Below are 20541 nucleotides of genomic sequence, written 5' to 3' on the forward strand. Positions count from 1 at the left end.
ATGCATTCTCCCCAGGATACATTTTATATTAAAGGCTCTGTAAGGGTTTTTTTTGACTGATTTTGAAATAGTGTCACTCTGATCCTGTTGACGTTTCATGACCTCCAGAGTAAAATTAGATTATTAATTGACAACATCGGTTATTCTTTTGAACTGAATTTTAATACCTGTTAGGGCTGGGAATCGAAAACTGTGTCCGACTTAGAACCAGTTCCAATTGATCAATTCCATCAGAATTGTTAACCTCAAATTACATTCTTAAGGATTCATTTCCCAGCACAAAGTCACGTCGCAGTACATTGCATTACATCACACACTCTGCGACCACGAGGAAACATGGAGAGGAAAAGCGTATTTCCTCTCCAAATTCAAAATATTTTCCTCCAGGTTCCAGGGTCCACATCCGGACTCACATGGCCAAAAATGAGGCACCGAGAGCGGGTAAAATACCTCCGCGATGACCCTGGGAGGAAAAATGTTTTTCCTCCCCAAATTCAAAGTCTTTTTATCCAGGCTCGAGGGGCCACGTCCGGACTCACACGGCCAAGAATGAGGTCAACCTATTGTTCAGTATGTTCAAGTTGAATATGTTCATGTTCAGTCTTGTGCAGACATACTTTTGGAAAAAATGAAATGGTTCCTTTTGGTGCGGACTGTGTAGAACTACTTTTTTTCCCCTCAAAAAAATACTCACGAATCGTTAGGAGAATTGATAAGGAATTGGATTGATAAGCAGAATCGACAATGGCATTGACATTCATAAAATCGTATCAATTCCTACCCTTAAAACCCGTGTTTGGGTTGGATTTTCCATTGTAGTCTTGTTCTGGATGGAGAAACTCTACAAGCAGGGTTTTGCTCAGTCAAAGTGCGAAATAGCTATGAGCAGGATTTAAAGTGTATACCAGCTTGTGAATGCGTCACTGCATATTTATGTTATTGAGACATAAACTGGGACACCATAGCACACATCATGAATCATCACCTCGTACAAAGGAAAGCGATTTCCACTCCACATAAAACGCACACTTCGGCAAGAGACTAATCTGTAGTGGTCTGACAGTGGGTGATGGGGATCACGGGGGAAATGCAGTCTTCCTTTCAGAAAGCTATGGCTGATATCATCCAAAGAGGTCAGCAGAATCATCACAATATGAAGGCTCCTCATAACACTGTTGAAAACCACTACTTTGAATATATTTTTGCTTTCTAAGCTCAAAGAATGAATTGAAAGTACAAATGACACAACCACGCTTTGATTGCTGTCCCGCTTGTCAGCCAGAAATCCAACTTGGCAGAACTCAAAAGAAACAATACTAATCTGAGTACAGTCTTCATCCTTGTGGGAAACTTGAGGCCAAAGATAAACAAAACAAAAAGAAAAAGCTTAAACAGCTCTGCCTGTTGGGGAACCCTAACCACATAAACAGATAATAAGTAGGAGGACACATATAAGGTAAGGTGAGGTGAGGAAAAGGAAGAGATCAGAGTAGATGTAAGATGACAAGGGGAGGATCTTATAAAAAGAAACAAGGATAGAAGTTAAGATAATCAGAAGAGGGGAGGAGACAAGAAAGTAGACTCAAAGGAGACCAGAAGAGGAGAGGAATGGAGAAGAGGAGTGGGGATAGAAATGAGGACGGAAAGGACCGTCTATTTTTAGTTTTAACTCCACTTTAGCGTTCTACTTTGAAGGTAGAAATAATTCATATGAAGGGGATGAAACATAAATGAAATATCTCTCTCACTCACATGATGATTATCACTTTTATCATTCTTTATTTCGGCAACATTACCTGTAGAGCTTCAGGATGATGGTGCCGTACATGACTGCAAATCCCAGCAGACGGACCCACCTCAGGAGGATACACCGAAACACGCTGGGATGGAAGTACAGGATCATCACCTTCAAAGTGAAACAGCAGCATTAGCCTTCAAAATGACTCACACACATTGATTTGACTAAGTTTGATTTTTTCCACCTCACTGAATCACTTCCTCTCCTGTCTTACTCCTCTAATCTTCACACAGACAGAATCTGAAATGAAAATGAGGTGAGTCTGCAGCGTGAGAAGCTGGAGGCAGATTTGGCCTCACAGATTTCTTCACGCCTCAACTGTATGTTTCGCATATGTTTGCTGCAGGAACGCAGCAGGTATGAGAGTTTCAAGTGTTAGATCCTGTCTCGTTGTGATGTCTCAGTTATTCATGTGCGAATGGCTTCATCTGCATGTGGGTTTGTTCAGACCTTTTGACTGGGATGACAATGACTTATGCAGGACGGCATGTAGTAGTGCAGATACATGTTTACGGATCACATTCAGTCACTGTTTTTCCTCCAATATCCTTATCTTATGTTTCTTAACTTTATATACTTTATATATGTTAGTTTTAAACTAACTTCCTTAATCAAGGTGTCATATAATAATTTCATACCAGCGTGATTTTTATCATTTCAAATTCAGAACCACCAGAGACATTAAAATCAACCCGAACTGTGTACTTTCTTTATGATTTCAAGGAAGTAGGTTATTAATATTTATGTAAGATTATTACCGGATTTCTTACTGCTCTTCCATGTAAGATGCTTGATTCTGATTGGTCAAAACTCCTTGACAATCCCTTGACAATGGTTATTAACTTTCACTAACATGAGCAACACCAGAGGCAAACTGATCACACGTCATGTCAAATCAATTCGCAGTAAGGAGTTCCGGCGTATTGTGCTTCTGCTTGTTGACACCATAGACCGTAAGGTTAGGTACATCCATTAATTTCCATTAGCATCAAAACAATGTGGCTAAAACGTTAGTTTCAGTTAGCATGCAAAATCGGCTGGCTATAGACATTTTCATATCGAATCCTGTCCAGCAAAAAGAAACTTAAACCATGAGTGTTGCTGATGATAGTAGCAGCGGTTTTAAAAGTTGTGACATTTGTCTTGTTTCTTTCTAAAGGTGTGTGAACCGCAGAGCTCAGAGAAGAAGGCGAGCTGAATGAGGACAGTTTCATGTTAAAACAACTGAAACAGTCACATAGGAATCCATCGTCATGGAATACTAACAGCTGTGGAATCAATGGGATCCTGTCATGTATTTCACCCTGTCAGGGATTATATTTCCCATATCTACTTGCTAACCATAAATTATACCATAGGTATCAAACACTTTTCAAGAGCAGAGTTCACAACATGTTCTACAATCTTAGAATAAATAGGCAAAGCACAGATTATAGAAAACGTGCTGTATTAAAATGTCACAAAATCAGCTAGAGTCTGTTACAACTCGGGATGTTTACAATCGAAATCGAGTAATAAATTGTTAAGAACATGATCCTATTTTCTATCAGTAAGAGATAAACATGTGGTCTCATGCTACATTCAGCTATCTGAAGGTGTTGCTGTCTGTGGAGGCATTCTGAGGGGGGCTGCAGATATGTTCCATGTCTTAGTGATGGCTCTTCTTTACTGAGGAGCTATTCACAACAGGTCCCCCAACTTAAACGGAGGTTGAAAACTTTTTTATAGGACATTTCTCCATCTTTGGATACAGAGCAGACAGACTGGTGGGAAGTCAGTGCAGGGAGATTTCCCAGACTGGCAGAGCTGTCACAGCAGTGTCTCTGCATTACAGAAAAATCAGTGCCTTCTGAGGGTGTGTTCCCTCCTGCCGTACTGATTGTGACCTGGCTCACGACTGACACTGGACCGTGTGGACATGGCTATTTTTCTCAGTGAGAACAAGTATAGGCAGAAAACTGAATGCTGTGAGTCTGAAATACTTTGTCCGTTCAGTTCTCTCGTTGCTGCAATTCCAGCAGTCAGCAGTTATCGACAAAAAGTCTCCAGCCAAGACTTCTTTGGCCATACATCGTCCTAGTTACTACCAAGGTAGCAAGATGGGAAGCATGAATAGAGTTGGAGTTGACAGATGCTATCTTGGAGCAGACTGTTAGCTACACTAGCATGCAGATATCTGATTCAACACATTATTTATAGCCACTTTTATTATTTGTTACTGTTAGATGACAGCTGATTACATCACGGTAAATTGAGTTCAGCCTCTGATGCACTCTTCACACTAGACTCTATTGTCATTTCAAGGCAGGATATTTACTCCCCTGTTATGCCTTGTTGGGAATACTTAGAGCATGGAGGCATAATGGTGGAGAAAAGTCATTCAGCCTTTGATCCACTGAAGATACTATCATAGAAAGTAACAGGCAGTGGGGGAAAGATGGTAGCAATGTGTAGAGTCGGAGCCAGCAGAGCATGTGCATGTCTGACTGTGTGTGTGTGTGTGTGTGTGTGTGTGTGTGTGTGTGTGTGTGTGTGTGTGTGTGTGTGTGTGTGGTATTCCGGCTGTGCACTTACACACTGTGCCTGTTGTGCTTCCACATCTCCATTATGCAATGTGAAATCACAAACTGGGACGTCAATATTACACCTTGCAGAGTTCACTGTGTAAATATAAAGACATCATGGCAGTGGGTTAAGGCCCTGGGAATTGCTATGTGAAAGCAATTCCCTCTGCCTGTTATTGGCCTGGTTCACAACTGGATTGTGCAACTATTGCACCGCTTAACCTGTGCAAAAGAGACATGAAGATACCACCTAATTCACACAGCACACATAAGGGGGTAAATGCACCACCAAAATGTACTGCAGAGCTAACAGCATATCTGTACCATTGTGTTGTTTTTGCTTATTTAGATGAGCCACTAGCATTTCACTAGCAAGGACCACATCATCAACAGGATGTAATTTAACAATGAGTTATTGATTTAATTGGAATAGTGATGCCGACCTTGGGATTGAACTTGTTGCTATTACTGGTTTGGGGAAGCTTATTAGGGGATCCACCATAGCTCCTGGGCACAGCGTACCCCCTAAGAGCCCTATGTAGAAATACATTAGAAGAAAAGGAGAGGGAGGGTGGGATGCGGAATCTGAGAACGAAGGGGAGGAAAGGGATAGGTTTAAATTGATGAGCCGGAAGAGGCATGGTTGAGGTACGGTGCTACTCCTAAAACTTTGCTATATACAGGGTTCCCACTCTTTTCCAGAGATCATTTTCCAGGATATTTCCAGGACAGTTTCAGTGAAGTTTTGAACTCTTAGAGATTTTGAAAAGTTTAAACTGTCTTCCTGCGTGGCGATGTCTATTGTGATCAGTAATGTCTACAACGTGCAGTTTCTGTGCAGCTGTGTCGCTCTTTTTGTTCTGTTTGTTTTCTCTATCAGGAGTTTGCACTCCTCCTAGCTACAGTACGGTAATTGAGCTCTCAGCCTGCAGGGAAAGCTGTGAGGCACAGACCCCAAGCTCTCTGTCCGACTCCGCTGGTCACTCTTTAACTTAAATATAGGACTCTTTGAATCAAAAGAGTACTTCACAAGGGTAATTTACCATAAAATATAAATAATATACCCCCGTTTTCTGAGAATGCATTATTATGACCAAGTGAGGGAGAAAAGATGTGAAAAAAGTCGCGCAGCCAAACCGGACTGTGTCGCTGTCTTTTCCAGCACAGCATGCACTCAGCTTTCAATGTATGTGGATGTGTTTTTTGAATCGTGTCGGGTCGCACGCAATAATGTTGGAATTATTTTCCAGGACAATACGTGATTTTTCCAGGACATTTTACTTTTTCTCCCATTTTCCAGGTGCCAGGAACCCTGTATATAGCGTCACTGATTTGGTGCAAAATATGCCTTGTTTTATGCAAATAAGCTTCATTACGACAAAGGTCTGATTCACAAAAAACAGCGTATACCACATTGTCCAGTTGGAGGGATATTTCACCATCCATGACAGTTGTTGGTAACAGCGCACAATTTTTTTCATCAAGGATGTCATGCATACATTTTTCAAAGATCATGACATCAATTCCTCCTATGGATGACCTTAAAATAATACATCTGTACAAAGAGTTTCTCAATAATACTTTGACATTACTATTATTGTTATAATCAGGGTCGCAATCGGTCTGGCGGTAGCTGTCCTTTCGTGTTGAGCGTATCGATTCTGTGGTATCCAGAGGTGGGTAGAGTATACCGAAACAGTACTCAAGTAAAAGTACTGTTACTTTCTAATGATGTTACTCAAGTAGAAGTAAGAGTACTCATAGAAATAAGTACTTGAGTAAGAGTAAATAAGTACCTAAAAAAAAAAACTACTCAAGTAGTGAGTAACTTGTGAGTAGTATCATATATAAAATTGTACTGTATTGGAAATGCTAATAATAATGTGAAGCGCACACTGCCTTTAATAAAGTGACATAAATAGGAAAATGCCAAAATGAATGGTGTTAGGCATGGTTTACTTTCAAACATTAAAGAAAGAGAAGCTGCACTGTGCTCAAACTAATGTACCCGCTTTCATTTTTTAAAACAAGCTGAAACTTCAAACTGTGTCTGAGATGTGATCAGAACTCCAGAACATCAGTACTCCAACATTACAATAAAAAATATATCTATGCCTTCCAAACTTTCTTTTTTAACCTTTAACTTATTTTCAGAACATCTTACTTAAAAAAATAACTTGAAAATACTAAAACAACTTGGAAGTGTTTAAAAAGGCCATGAACTCAGTCCTGAAGAACCTCTCTGAGGTGACTGTTTTATTAGCATGCTACTTTACTGCTCTTATAAGTTACTTTAGATTACTTTCCAACATTTCTAACATGCTTTTAAGATTTAATGTTAACCAGTATGATCCTTAGCTTACCTAACTACTAACTAACTATAACATGTTTTTAAGATTTAATATTAACCAGTATGATCATTAGCTTACCTAACTGATAACTCACCATGACATGTTTTTAAGATTTAATATTAACCAGTATGATCCTAAGCTTACCTAACTGATAACTCACCATGACATGCTTTTTAAGATTTAATTGTTCTATAAGCTCAAGATTTCCACCGTATAGACAAAGTAAGCAGCGCATAATGTGACTGTTTCTCCTCGTCATTTAGAAGTTATGAGAGAGTCTGGATGTTGGGTACAGGGTAAACATGTTCCTCCAAAGGGGACGCAGGTATTACGCAGCCTCTCTCCCCAGCCGTAGGTGGAGGAGGGGGCGGAGCTACTTCTCCGTTCATTCAGTGTTGAGGCTATTTATAGCTCTGGATCAGAAGGAGCCGCGTGAGAGATCGGCTGAGTAAAAAACAATATAAAATGAAGAAAAAAAGGAACGGTAAAAGTAGCGACTGGACAGCCCAATGTAACGAAGTAAAAGTACATATTTTTTAACAGAAATGTACTTGAGTAGGAGTAAAAAGTACTCTGCAAAACAAATACTCTCAGAAGTACAATTTTTTGAAAAAACTACTCAAGTACATGTAACGGAGTAAATGTAACTCGTTACTACCCACCTCTGGTGGTATCGATATATCGATTCTCACACACTACTCATTTGAGTATCAATTACTCTAATAAAATATCGATACTAATTAATAATCGCGAAATAAAAGCGCATGTGTCACTTCTGATTCTTTTAGGGTAACTTACTCCAAAGTTTTGTACCGAAGAGGCTGTTTTAAGCTTTCCACTCAGATAATTTAAATAAAGGATGTTTATTATTTATGTGTTTTTCTAAATTTATTTCATTGTTTAAAAAAAGCCACCAAAGGATTTGCATATTAAAGTTGTTAAATGAACAGTATCTGTAATGAGAGTTGCCTTTCAAGCTGCATTCAAGTTGCATTTTATTCTTTTTTTTTAAATCCCTGAAAGTATCGGGATCAGGTATCGAATAAATTGCTAACTTTTCTATCGAATCGAATCATAAAAGTGTGGTGGCACCCAGCAGTACTGTCCTTGGTTCAACTCCATCCAGGCACAGTTTCCCACACATTGCGAGACATTGCTGAGTTGTTAAACATAACATGTCTTTAAAAATTTGAATGAGCTGCTTCTGCTGTCTTGATCCAAGGAGGAAGCTGTGGTATACATTTTGACATTTGTATCACATCCATCACAAATTAGCTGCACAATTACCTTAAAAGTGTCCCCTCTCCATTCAACTCATCAGGGCAACAGAAAGTGGAGATGCTGACAGTTCATCACTAATAAGACGCAAAACAAGAGCAAGGTGCATGGAGCTGCAGAAATGTATGGGTGTGTGAATTAAACCTTGGGTGGAGAAGGAGCAGATAGCAGTGGCAAAAGATGCACAAATCTTGGTGCTATTGGGGACCACAATCCATTCTACTGCAGTAAAGATCAGTAGGTTGTTTTGAACCTTAGTCCCACCTCTGATCAGGCAGATAGCCACTCATAGATTAATTGGTGGCCCTTTGAGTGGCTAATCAGACCCATGTCAACAAAGCCCACTGCCTGAAGACACCCCTGATTGATTTAAAAGTGCATCTTGTGTAAATGCATGTGTTAACAAATGGACATATCAGTGTGTGTACACATGAGCAGTCCAGGATGACATTTCAAATTCACATTAAAACTGAGAGCATCAAAATGAGTCAGTCTACCATTTTTAGGTTTCTCAACATGAGGTAAAATCTGATCATCCATTAGCATTTTTATTCCCACTTTATTTCCTCTTGTTGGTGTGTTTCTCTTTCAGAGGCCACAATCTCCACTGACCCGAGAGAGGTTGAGTTCCACCCTCTGTTCAGTACAGTGACTCTGTTCTCCTTTCAGCTGGAGCAAAGAGAACCTGATTCACTCGACTGATGGATACACGTCCGCCATGGTGTTAAAGCCTGACTCCTCACTGAGTCAGCCCTCGTCATGCTGTTTGATACAACTCTGCATAAATTCACATCAAGCACACAGAATCTCAATTTTAAACTTGGATGATTAAGCCTTTACTGATTGCTTTCACATGTAAGTGCTTCAGCTGAGTCCTCCTGTCCAGCATAGTTATATATGTGTGTGTGGGCCTTATGCCAAACACGTACTAAAAAAAAAACATTGTCATACAACAGAAGTGATCAGCCTTGTATCCTCCTACAATCAGGGTTTACATCAGGACAACGCGTTGGCAGGCTCATGCACAAGACCAACTGGCATGTTGAATTCACACACAAACTTAGTGCCTCACGTGGAATTCAATCAACAAGACCACACTGATCGTCCTCCTCTGCCACTTTCTTTGTTTAGATATATTGCATTATCAGAGAATAACTCCCCTGCTTACTTTGCTACCTGCAAACCAATGATACTGTGTTCTACAGCAGCAATATATCAAATGTGCCTTCAGTAAGTGCTTGCAGGTAGAGGTAGCAGATTTCTATGTGTTGAATCAATACATTACTTCAATATTATCCAGCACCTTAAATTGCTGCAGACTGTAAATGTTTCAGGCAGCAAACCAAACCCTGTGGTAGTAATTGGTTGGGTGTGTGCCATTTTAATTATTAGATTATTTGCTACAAACATAAGAAGTTCTTATTTCCCTTCAGACTACAGCTCCAGAGTGCTGCTGTGCTAAACTTTGTTTTCATTTGCTAACTCAATTATTTCTGCTTTGCTTGTATCTTATGCTTTTTTAACTTTGGTACAGTGTTATCAGCGTAACCATTTCTCCCACCTTGATTTATTAGTTTCTTAACTTTGTTTGACATTTTATTGAATTTTAACAAAAGTGTTTGCTTAGAGTTTGTTCCTTCAGAGTGTTACAGTTCTTGTAACTTCGTCTGGAGGATTTTTATTCTACATTCACCAAGTTCATGAAATATTCACCAGGGATTGTACAGGTTAGGAGGTAGTTTTCTGTTGCTGTGAGTTTTATTATTCTTAAATATAATTAACTATTTTTTTTCTGGCTATCTCTTGGGGTATTAGTGCCTTTACTAAGTTGACAGGACAGTGGATAGAGCAGGAAACTGGGATGAGAGAGAGAGAGAGAGGGGGGTGGGTGACGTGCAACATGGAGAGCGATTATTAGTAAAACAAAATTTGAAATTAAAAATGGCAGATTCTTAATTTTAAAATATTTTATAAATTGAAACAGTAACAGCTCACTTCTCTCGGTCTTTATGTATACTGATTTGCTTCTCTGATTCAAAGGCAGTGATTTCGACAGACGTAGAATTTGGACTCTGTTTAATGAGTGTACATCTGCTCTCCAGTCCCAAGGCGTCCCGTGTTCACTCACATAAAATCACCTTCCATTTAAGAAACTGACTCATCTGATATGTGAAGATTACCTTATCAGGCTTCAGGTGTGTTAGACTCATTGAACTCCTGTGTTTAAGCTGCTTGCTATCAGTTCAATATTAAAGAGAACCATTCCTGGTTAATATGATAAGTGATTCTTTTTTTCTTTTTCATTTCATAGTCCAATTATTTGAAATATTTTATATAGTTACGAATTAGCTTGATTTATAAATCCAGATAAATCCAATGTTTTCCCCTCCAGGATCAGATACTCCACCTTTACTTTTGTTCCAGTCTTTTAAAGAAAAACTGATCAAGATCCAGACTCTTATAGATTACTAAATCTGGATTACTGGTGGTCTAAATGGGACAATATGCTACAAACTCTGTCCACAGAGGGTGGAAAATCAACACAAACTAAAAGCTACTAAAATCCTCACATTTGCTTTTAAGTAAATATATTATGTTTGACATAATAGCTATTTGAGGACCTTTATTCTTTTCACAATTCTAAGTCTACTTCATCTAGTATGTCAGCAATGATTCTGCAATTTATGACCAAAATATCTCAAAGATGTTGAAGAAGGTATCAACATACAAATAACAATGTTTATTGATTGAGTAATTTAGAATTTCATTGTATTTTTCAGTCAAAGTTATCACAATGAGCAAAACAATTTGGACATTATATCAGACCAATAAATAATAGATGACCTCATTTCATCTGATACACCACATTTTTCAGATTGGATCTGCTAAAGACAAATGGAGCATGATGGTGTAAGTATGTTCTCTGTTTTTTCCTCTGTTATTTAAAATATTTATAAGCATTGATATAATGGAGCACGACTTTCATAACGTGCTGTATTACTTTTTAATATTGGGCCATATTACATTCATTATCACTGGTAATATTCTTTTTCATTTTATGCATATTATGCAATACTACCCATCCACCCAGTACACTGAAAATTCCATGTGCAATATTATATTCACTTTCATTATCATGTGTAAAATCAGCTTTCATTATTATATTGCACAGTTTAATATAATACTTAATGCTTTCTTTACATTATTGCAGCAGAGCGATATTGGTTTTTATTACCTCTGAATGCCAATGTAAATGTCGATAATACCATTACTTGGTCGTTAGCTTGCTTTGTGACTTATTACATTGGTATTGATTTTATATTTGCATTTAACCCTAGTCCACTTAATATTTGATAATCTTAATAGCGTTTATATTCTAAGTCCTTTTGTGTAACTCTTACTTTGAACTGTTATCCTGGACTGATCTGGCTCCTTTTCAAGGTTCTATCTAATCTTGAAGCCTGTTCATTAAACCTGTGACTGACTCGCAGCTGTCTCCTCACCTGATAAGAGCTGTGTTACTCTCCCTCACTCGCTTCGCTCTGACAGGATGTGGGTATAGTTAATGGACGGATGGATTACAGACGCAGTAAGCTCTTCCCAGGGGAGATCAGCCTGTGATGTATCCCCGCTCTCTGCTGCCTTGGCATTCAAAAGACAGCAGCTATCCAGAGTAATTAAGCTCCAGTAACGACAGCACCTGTAACCTCTTTTTCTCTGAAAAGAAGCACGACATCTGTGGCTAACTAAACAAGCAGCGAGCCCAGAGGCACGAACAGTCTGTCTGTAAGGGAACCTAATTGGTACCATGAATAATAGCATAAACTCTACGTTACCTCCAACAGAAATTTAGAGTACAGAGTACAACACAAGGACAGAAAAAGACACAAATGTAAACAATACTGACTCTTTTAGCATTTTATGCAGCTTTTCTGAAATGTCACAGAAACACGACAGCTCTTCGTTCATCATCAGTTTGATATTATATCATCTAATACAGTCGCACAACTGGAAATATTACAAATTGCATCAACTGTTCATACTGCTTTCCCCGGTACCACCGCTAAAGAGAAACACACTGCTACCAATGATCAGTCAAAGCAGTAACTTCAACGTGTGGTCCAAGAGCTCAGCTATCTGCTGCCTTCAAAAGAGATACTGCCTGACAAATGGAGATTTCTTCAGCTACCTCCAACTATGCGAGTTCTTTATTAAGGGCTTTTCCTTCTGTATGCTCTACCATGCTGACCCCTTCCCCCTCACTTGATCCAAACGTAGTGTATCAAGCTGTGAGAGTGCATCAAGGGATAATGTATGGTTAACCTGCCCAAAACAGCACATGTCACCTGCTGTTAATCTCTCTTCACTGGCTTCCAGTGGCAGCTTGAATCAAATTCAAAGTTCTTCTTCTTGCCTACAAAACAGTGACAAAAACGGCTCCTGCCTACCTGGAATCCCTCATCCAGGTCTACGCTCCCTCTAGCCCACTACGCTCTGCCTGTGAAAGATGCCTGGTGCTCCCAGCCCAGTATGGCTCTAAATCTCTAGCTAGACTCTTCTCCTCTGTTGTTCCCAACTGGTGGAATGAATTACCTAACTCCTTAAAATCCGCAGAGTCCCTTTCTACTTTTAAGAGATGTCTGAAGACTCAACTGTTTAGGGAACACTTAGGCACATAACCTGACCCTTCTCCTCTTTGTCCTCAGGGGTAGAATGAATCAGAAGGTCTAAAACCCAGCTCTTACTGAATATTTAGCATTGAATATTGAATGCTGTTGAATGTTGAGTAATATTGTTGACTTGAATTATTTGTTGTGATAAGTTATGGCTACAATATCTTTAAAAAAAACAAAACAACATGTGGCCAATCAACTTGAAGCACTTTGTCACACTTACTAAGGTTTTTTCCTCCAGTCTAAATTCTTGCTTGTGTTGAACGTTGTTTGGGACAAAAGCGTCTGCTAAATGAAATTGTAGAATTGTAATTTTGTAGAATTGTAGACAAGGAGAGACAAGACCCCAAAGGAAAGCCAATGCTGATTTAGCATGCTAACCAGAACTAATGTTTCAGCCACATTGTTTTGATGCGAACAGAAACTAACTTTTTTCCTCACCTCACAGTTCATGGGGTCAACGAGCAGAAGCAAAGCACACAGGAACTCTTTTCCGTGGATTGATTTGACATGACGTGTGATCAGTTTGCCTCAGGCGTTGCCAATGTTAGTAAAAGTTGTTAAGAGGTTGTCAAGGGTTTTTGGCAGATCAAGCATTGTACAACGCCGGAAGATCAGCAAGAGAGTCGAGTAATAAAGTAAACACTGATAACTTCCCACTGGCAGCAGCATGTCTAAAAGACAATCCATCAATATATCAGGCATGTCCTGAATTGATCAAGAAAATCAGGAGCACAGTTGTTGAAGGGGCTTTACGTGGACTTGGGTCTACCGCTACACGAAGCTCCAGATATAAATGTTTTTTACTTTGTGATTCTGCTGCAGCCTCATAAAGAAGTCTTTAAACTTTATCATTAAACCACAATACAGAGTAATGACTGTGTCCCAGTGTGTGCCAAAGCACAGGAGGCAAGATGTGTAAACAAACAGCACAAGCTCCACACACACGCACACACATGCACACACAGCATTGTTCAGGTGTGGTGTAATACTGTTACACATCTCTACCTCCTTGTCTTGGCAGTGTACATTTCGCCTCGGTTATTTACATGAACAGCAAGGTGTAGCAGTCCCCTCATGAGCAGCATGTAAAGAGGGACTTTGGATGAGCATAGTAAAACTTTCTGCATCAGTATGTATGAACCTGTGTAAACTGCACTGATACAACCCCCTCTGTGTGTGCTTCAAGGCCTTAGGTTGGTAAGTGAATCACTAATTCGCTAACAAACTGTCCCCAACCATACCGATGTATAGGTGTTTTTACACCACAGGAACTTTACCCTGGAACTAGGGACTTTAACCCTGAACTACATACATTTCAACCGGAGGAAACAGGGTCTAAATTTAGTTCAGGGGTAGATAATCTCCCCCCTGAAAAGCCCCTGCTTTGGGGGGTAGTACTTTTCAATGGTCCTGGGACTTTGGGTTGAACATAATGGTGTTTGTGGAGTTTACACAGTTGTTGAAACACAGAGGGAGTTCCTGGGAATGCATACTAGTTTAAATGTTATTAAGATTTCAAAATTTTATTAAATTATTTTTTTTTCTCCATACGTCACCAGCCTGATTTGCACATTCTACCCGGGACTTCAGCCTGCGGTCGAAACACAGACAACAATGGGGGCACAGGATAATTAATTAATTAATTCCAGGGAAAGTAGTTCTGGGGGATAAAAGACCCTGGAACTCTTGGTCAAAATGCATAGTGATGTCAGATTAACAGCCAGAAGGATTGGATGGCAACTTGTTAACCTTTAAATAGTCCTCGTCAAGAAGTAACGTCAACAGTGAGGGATAAAAATCACATGTTTAGAATAATGTAGCTGCGTGGGCCGATGTGTTGATGATTGATTGACTGCTTTTGACTGCATGCGATATGATCTTGTGTAATGTTGTTGAATTCTCAGTCAATTATCATTTGCTTGGTTTGTTAACACATGGGCCTCTTAACCTGTACTGTTAGGTTGTGTTTTAATGAGTGAACAGTAGTACTATGATATAACTGGTGTCAGATTTGTTTTGCGTAGTGGATTTGGTTTATGATTGACTTTAATGTGAGCCTTGGCACTGATTATTTATGTGGTGCGTATCAGTGTGTGTATATATGCAGGCGGTTGTGTCAGTCGTCAGTGTTAATAATCCAAGGTGCCTAAACCTGTGCCATGCCTGACGTTTATGCCCCCTATAAATAAACATCATGAGAATTAGCTGACGGCTTGTGGCAATATCTGCAGCACTCACTTCGTGGTTCTCTCATTTGACCCAGAAATTTGTAAATTGGGCAACTTAACAAGCTCTAATCATAAAAACAGCCATACTATCAAGCTAACAACAGCATTGCTCACCATTCACAAAAAGTGTGTTACATTACTGTATGTGCGTGTCATTTTAATTAAATTTGGACCTTGCTAATGACTTGTGCGTAGTTGGTATGTTTATAGTTTGTACTCTTGTATGTATTGTGTTCTTCTTATTTTCACACTTTACATTTTTGCACCTTAAGAAGAAAAAGAAAGCAAGATCAGTCACACCTGTTCTACTAGAACACAATCAGACCGTCATTGCGTCGTAATTTTCAGCCCTCAGTCTGTGCACTCTCAGTTCAGCTCAGCTCTAAAGACACATCTCTTTGTTCAAAATCAGAAAAGTGACACAGAGTCTCAGTACTTTTCCTTCCATCCACAATCATCATCAGACCCTCACAAAACCAAACTCTGTCATTGGTATTCTGGTCAGAAGAGGACGAGAGCCAAGTCCATTTCAGATCCAACACCAGGAGGAATTCCCTTTTTAATGATCCACCAACAACTGTGAGTCTTTCTGCAGACCAGGATCTGATCACTTAGATGGTTCATGGATGTAAGACTGACAGCAATGAAATGATTGAAGAGGTTTTTTATTTTACATGATCAATTTTAATTAGATAAAAATGTATCTAAAGAAAGAATGCCTACATGTACAAAGAAAAATCTTCAACACTATGAATGTGGCTGAAGAAATCCTTGTGACAACATAACTTGCAACTTTCTATTTTTATCAGTAAAATGGATGATCAGATTAAAACATAATAGTGTGGGATGCCATTTTTAAAGTTGTGCACACTGAAAATAACAGCAACATTTCTCCACATCTAGCTCTAAAATGTCATGAAAACACTGTGTGAATCACCTTTAGAACAATATGTGTGATCATTTTCAAATTTTTTGTTGTGACAAATATATTTAAGATAAATTCACTGTCAGATATAAATTCTAAAAGTCAAATGTAAAATCTAAATGTCAAATGTAAAATCTAAATGTCAAATGTAAAATCTAAATGTCAAATGTAAAATCTAAATGTTAAATGTTCCTCTGCGACCCTAAATATTTAACAAATTCACACCCAAGGTAAGCACCAATAAAACTAATAAAAGTTGCATAAAGCGATACAGGTATCCCAACCATAGCGTATCAATACTGACTCCTATGGGTTGCTAACAAGACTGCCTGTTGCCATAGTGTGCACTGATTTAGTAGAAAACAAAGGCACTTTTGGAGGCCATTAAGAGTGTTTAAAACAGTCAAAGTCCATACTGTCCCAGTAAGGTACTGAAGACTATGGTTGGGATATCCATATCAATTTATCAAGCTTTTATTTTGGTACTTCTGCTGGGTGGCAGTATGAATATGCATATTTGCTAAATATTTAGACTTGCAGAGCAATATTTAGCATTCAGATTTAACATTTAGATTTAACATTTAGCCTCTAGATTAATATTTAATACTCAGATTTAAAATTTAACAAGATTGATATTTAGCATTCAGATCTAACATTGATTTTATCTTAAATATATTCATCACAACAAATAATAAATATGAAAAAAGATAGCAAATATTGCTCTAACTGCGATGAAAAGTGACTTTTAAAAATTCACAACATTTTTAAGACATTTTAGAGCTAAATGTGGAGGAATGTTGCTGTTATATTTAGTGTGCACAACTTTACAAACAACGCCCCATATAATAGAGCCAACTTGTAATAACCTTGAATAAATGTTGATTCTAAGGGAGGACATTGAATATTCCTCCAACTCATTAATCAGACTTTAAATGTAGACACGATGTTCCTCTGAAGACTTTGATTTTCTGTTTGAGTTTTAAAAAAGTGAATGTAAACTCTGTTCACTTCTTAAAGTTGCTGTTGGTAGGAATGGTGCAAAAAACATTACTTTTTTTCTGCTGGGTTTGGAGAAAAGGTCATAATGCCCATCGGTACTCATCGGTACATGGAGTAATTTGAGACTATTGCGAAATCTCTGAGTTTTCCATCAAGCAATGTTATTATTCCCCTTGTTCCCGTTATGACGGACCAATCATAGCTAATCTCCAATCCTCTGTCATGATTGGATAAGAGGCGGCCCCTACAACGTCCTCTGAGTGGTTATGAGTCCAGCACTATCATGACTGCACACGCCGATCTATGATCTATCAATTGACACACTTTTTAACTGTATTTTAGATATTAAGTCATGGATGGCAGAGAACTTTTTACAGCTCAACCAGGACAAGACTCAGGTTTTAGTCATTGGTACTGGACCTCAGAGAGAGAAACTGAACACCAAACTCCAAGCACTGGCTCTAAAACCATGTGAGCAGGTAAAGAACCTGGGTGTGATCTTTGACTCACACCTCAGTTTTGAGCCACACATTAGAGAAATAACAAAAAAGGCTTTTTATCACCTAAAAAACATTTCCAAAGTGCGTCAGTTTCTCTCTCAAGCCAATGCAGAGACACTAGTTCATGCTTTTATAACCTGTAGAATTGATTATTGTAATGCTCTTCTTTCTGGTCTCCCCAAAAAGAACATCTCTCAGCTTCAGCTGCTCCAGAACTCGGCAGCTAGAATGCTGACGAAGACCAGAAAGAGAGCCCACATCACACCAATTTTAAAGTCTCTGCATTGGCTTCCAGTATCTTTTAGAATAGATTTTAAGATTATTTTATTGGTTTTTAAATCTCTTAATGGTCTTGGCCCTTCTTATTTATCAGATTTGCTTTTATCATATGAGCCAGTGAGAGCCCTCAGGTCTTCAGGTAGTGGACTTTTAATGTTACCAAAAGTAAAAACTAAGACCCACGGTGAGGCAGCTTTTTATTATTACGGCCCACGTCTGTGGAACACCCTGCCTGAGGATCTGAGGGCTGCCCAGAGCATAAATATTTTTAAAGGCAAACTCAAGACCTACCTTTTTAGTCTAGCTTTTAACTAAGTTTTATTTTTATTCTTAACAGTTTTATCTATTTATTTATTTATTTATTATCTATTTCAAATTTAGTCACTTTTATTCTACTTATTTGTTTATTTTAAGTCTCACATCTGATTTTCTTTTAATGGTTTAATATTTTAGTCTTTTATTATCTTAGAAATGTATTTTACTTTGGTGATTTTAATTTCCTGTTTTGAGTTTTAACATCTTATTTTACCTCCAGTGTTTCCTCATTAAGATGACATGAGAGCGTTTCCTCAGTTCGTTCAGCAAATTTTTATTTTTATTTTTATTTATTTATTTATTTTTTATTTTATTTATTTTAGTGTTTTTATTACTATTGTTGCATATTGTGTTGTTAGCCTTAGGATTATGGGGTGGGTTCGGGGTCGGGGCTGGGGCTGGGATCTTAATTTATTCTATTTTAAGCTGTTTTTCTTGTACAGCACTTTGTGTTACAATGTCATTGTATGAAAAGCGCTTTATAAATAAAGTCTGATTGATTGATTGATTGATGTTGGGGGGCTAAGAGGAAATCTGGTTGGGAGGGATAGTGTTGACATTCAAAGTCCCTCTCTGAACAGATGTTTACTCTGTGACTACCAACAGCAGCTTTAAATAACATTCAGGTTTTAAGAGAATTCTGGTGAGTATATTTTGGCTGAATCATGTTAAAACGTGTTCAACTGCAGGTAAGGGGAGATTGATTCCACCTGAGTCATTGTGGCAGTTTTACATATCTCCTCTCTGATTGGTCCAAAGAAGCAAGTATAGGGTTAAAAGGCAGAAACAGCATTCTATTGCTCTTAACTCAGACTGCTTACTTCATACATGCCAAGCCAACTGAAGTGCTTGCTGCAAACAAAAAACGGAACACTTCATGTACCTGAATGTTCCCACACCTACAGATTCTGCATTAGAAACTTTATTCTGAGACATGTGCTCTAAAATGTCTAATAATTATTCAGTAACTTTATGGGTTTGCCTCTACAAGCAACTAACTTTCTCTCGTGTACTTTATGAGTAAATTGTTGGTAAGCTTTTTTAAGCTTTAAGCTTTTTGCCTTAAAAGAAAAAAAAAATTAGTAATAATTATCAGTGTCCTCTTTTCCTCTCTTCCTCCAGCCTCTTCATGCTAACTTGCGGGTAGGATTAGCATCCTGCCTGGCACCTTCATTTCTTTGCCTGTTGGGCAGACATCCAGCCTCCTCGCTCTCTCGTCTACATCACAGACCAGAACCATAAATCTCCTCCACAAAGAACAGGTAAAAGTAGGCCACGCTGATACTTACACCCACAAACATGAATGCAGAGAGGCTAATCCATGCATGAATGCACATGCACAGGAGAAGATCAGGTTTTAAGGCACTACCATACCTTTATCACGTAAACACATTCACATAAACACACAGAGGTAGGCACATACATATACGCACACATCATCACACACACACACATTTTGTCACATCCTGTTCTGCTGTTCTACCCGTGTGGACTACAAAACCACAGGACACATCAAAATGAAAAACCAAGTTTTTTATTTCACGCTGAAGAGAAGGTGGCCCTCTTGGTTTGCATCCAGCCTCCCATGCCTCCCCCATCAATTAATCAGCAGATGTATTTTTAAAACAACTTGTGCTAGAACTTGATGGACTCTTTAAAAATGCATTGAGCACCAGAAGCAGAGCAGCTGCAGCGAGCGAGCTCAGCTGCGGAGGACGCTTGTGGTGGCAGCAACAAAGAAACAGCGGTGGCAACAGACGTCAGGACTGCGGGAGGGGAGACGGACACAAAGGTGAGACGCATGGAGAACACGCGGAGGGGTAATGAAAGGAAAGTATGAGAGGAAGAGAGAGGGGGACAAAGGTAGAGACAGACAGGCAAGGAGCCACGAAATGCAGAAAAAAGCAGCCAAGCAAAAGGAGGAGGAGACGCTTGAGTGTACCCGAGTGCGTGTGAACACAAGAGAGTGGCAGGGTATTTTTGGGGAGCTATTATTGGTACTTGAGCTATCCTTGGGGCTGAATGGGGAAGAGGCAGGATAGATGGATGCTAAATCAAATCCAATTTGAGTGCAATGACTGGTCACATAAGGACAAACCTACAATACCTGCGGCCTTTAATCTGCTGCAAGAAATCTGCCTGACTTTCCACATTAATGCTAATATCAGTCTTATAGTAACACTCCAGTAACTTCAGAATAAAACCCTTTATCCCGGGAGTCAGCCGAGCGCTCTGAAGCTCTTTCTTCTCCACAGATTTTGTTTTCTTTTTTAAAAATGGCGAACATCCAGCCATCAGGCTTTGTGTTTGAGGACAGCTTTGGATCACTGTTGGCAGTCTGCGCGAGTATTTGAAGGCAGCGAATCCCCCAGTTCCGTCAGATCTCCTCGTGCAGGTTTCTTCCATCTGTTTCACTGCTAAAGATGGGCTTCTGACGCAGCACTCCAGGTGCACTGTGGGCTGTGTGCACAAGTGTAAACACACATACACACACACAGACAATGCACACTGGCAGCCACCCACATGGACCTGCTCACTCATACAGACAACAGAAAGGCTAGAAAAGAGACACACACACACACACACACACACACACACACACACACACACACACACACACACACACAC

The 20541-nt window shown here is 39.1% G+C and overlaps 1 protein-coding gene across 1 annotated transcript in view; it reads right to left on the minus strand.

Annotated features, from left to right (window-relative positions):
* The window catches only part of LOC117827426 (probable G-protein coupled receptor 158), a 110066-nt gene that overhangs the window by 34230 nt on the left and 55295 nt on the right, over positions 1–20541 (minus strand). Inside the window, exon 6 of the mRNA XM_034704037.1 lies at positions 1797–1906. Coding sequence (XP_034559928.1) covers positions 1797–1906 — 110 coding nt within the window. The remainder of the gene's footprint in view (positions 1–1796; positions 1907–20541) is intronic.

The sequence above is a fragment of the Notolabrus celidotus genome, chromosome 15 (genome assembly GCF_009762535.1).
Source record: "Notolabrus celidotus isolate fNotCel1 chromosome 15, fNotCel1.pri, whole genome shotgun sequence".
In the NCBI taxonomy this organism is placed as follows: Eukaryota; Metazoa; Chordata; class Actinopteri; order Labriformes; family Labridae; genus Notolabrus; species Notolabrus celidotus.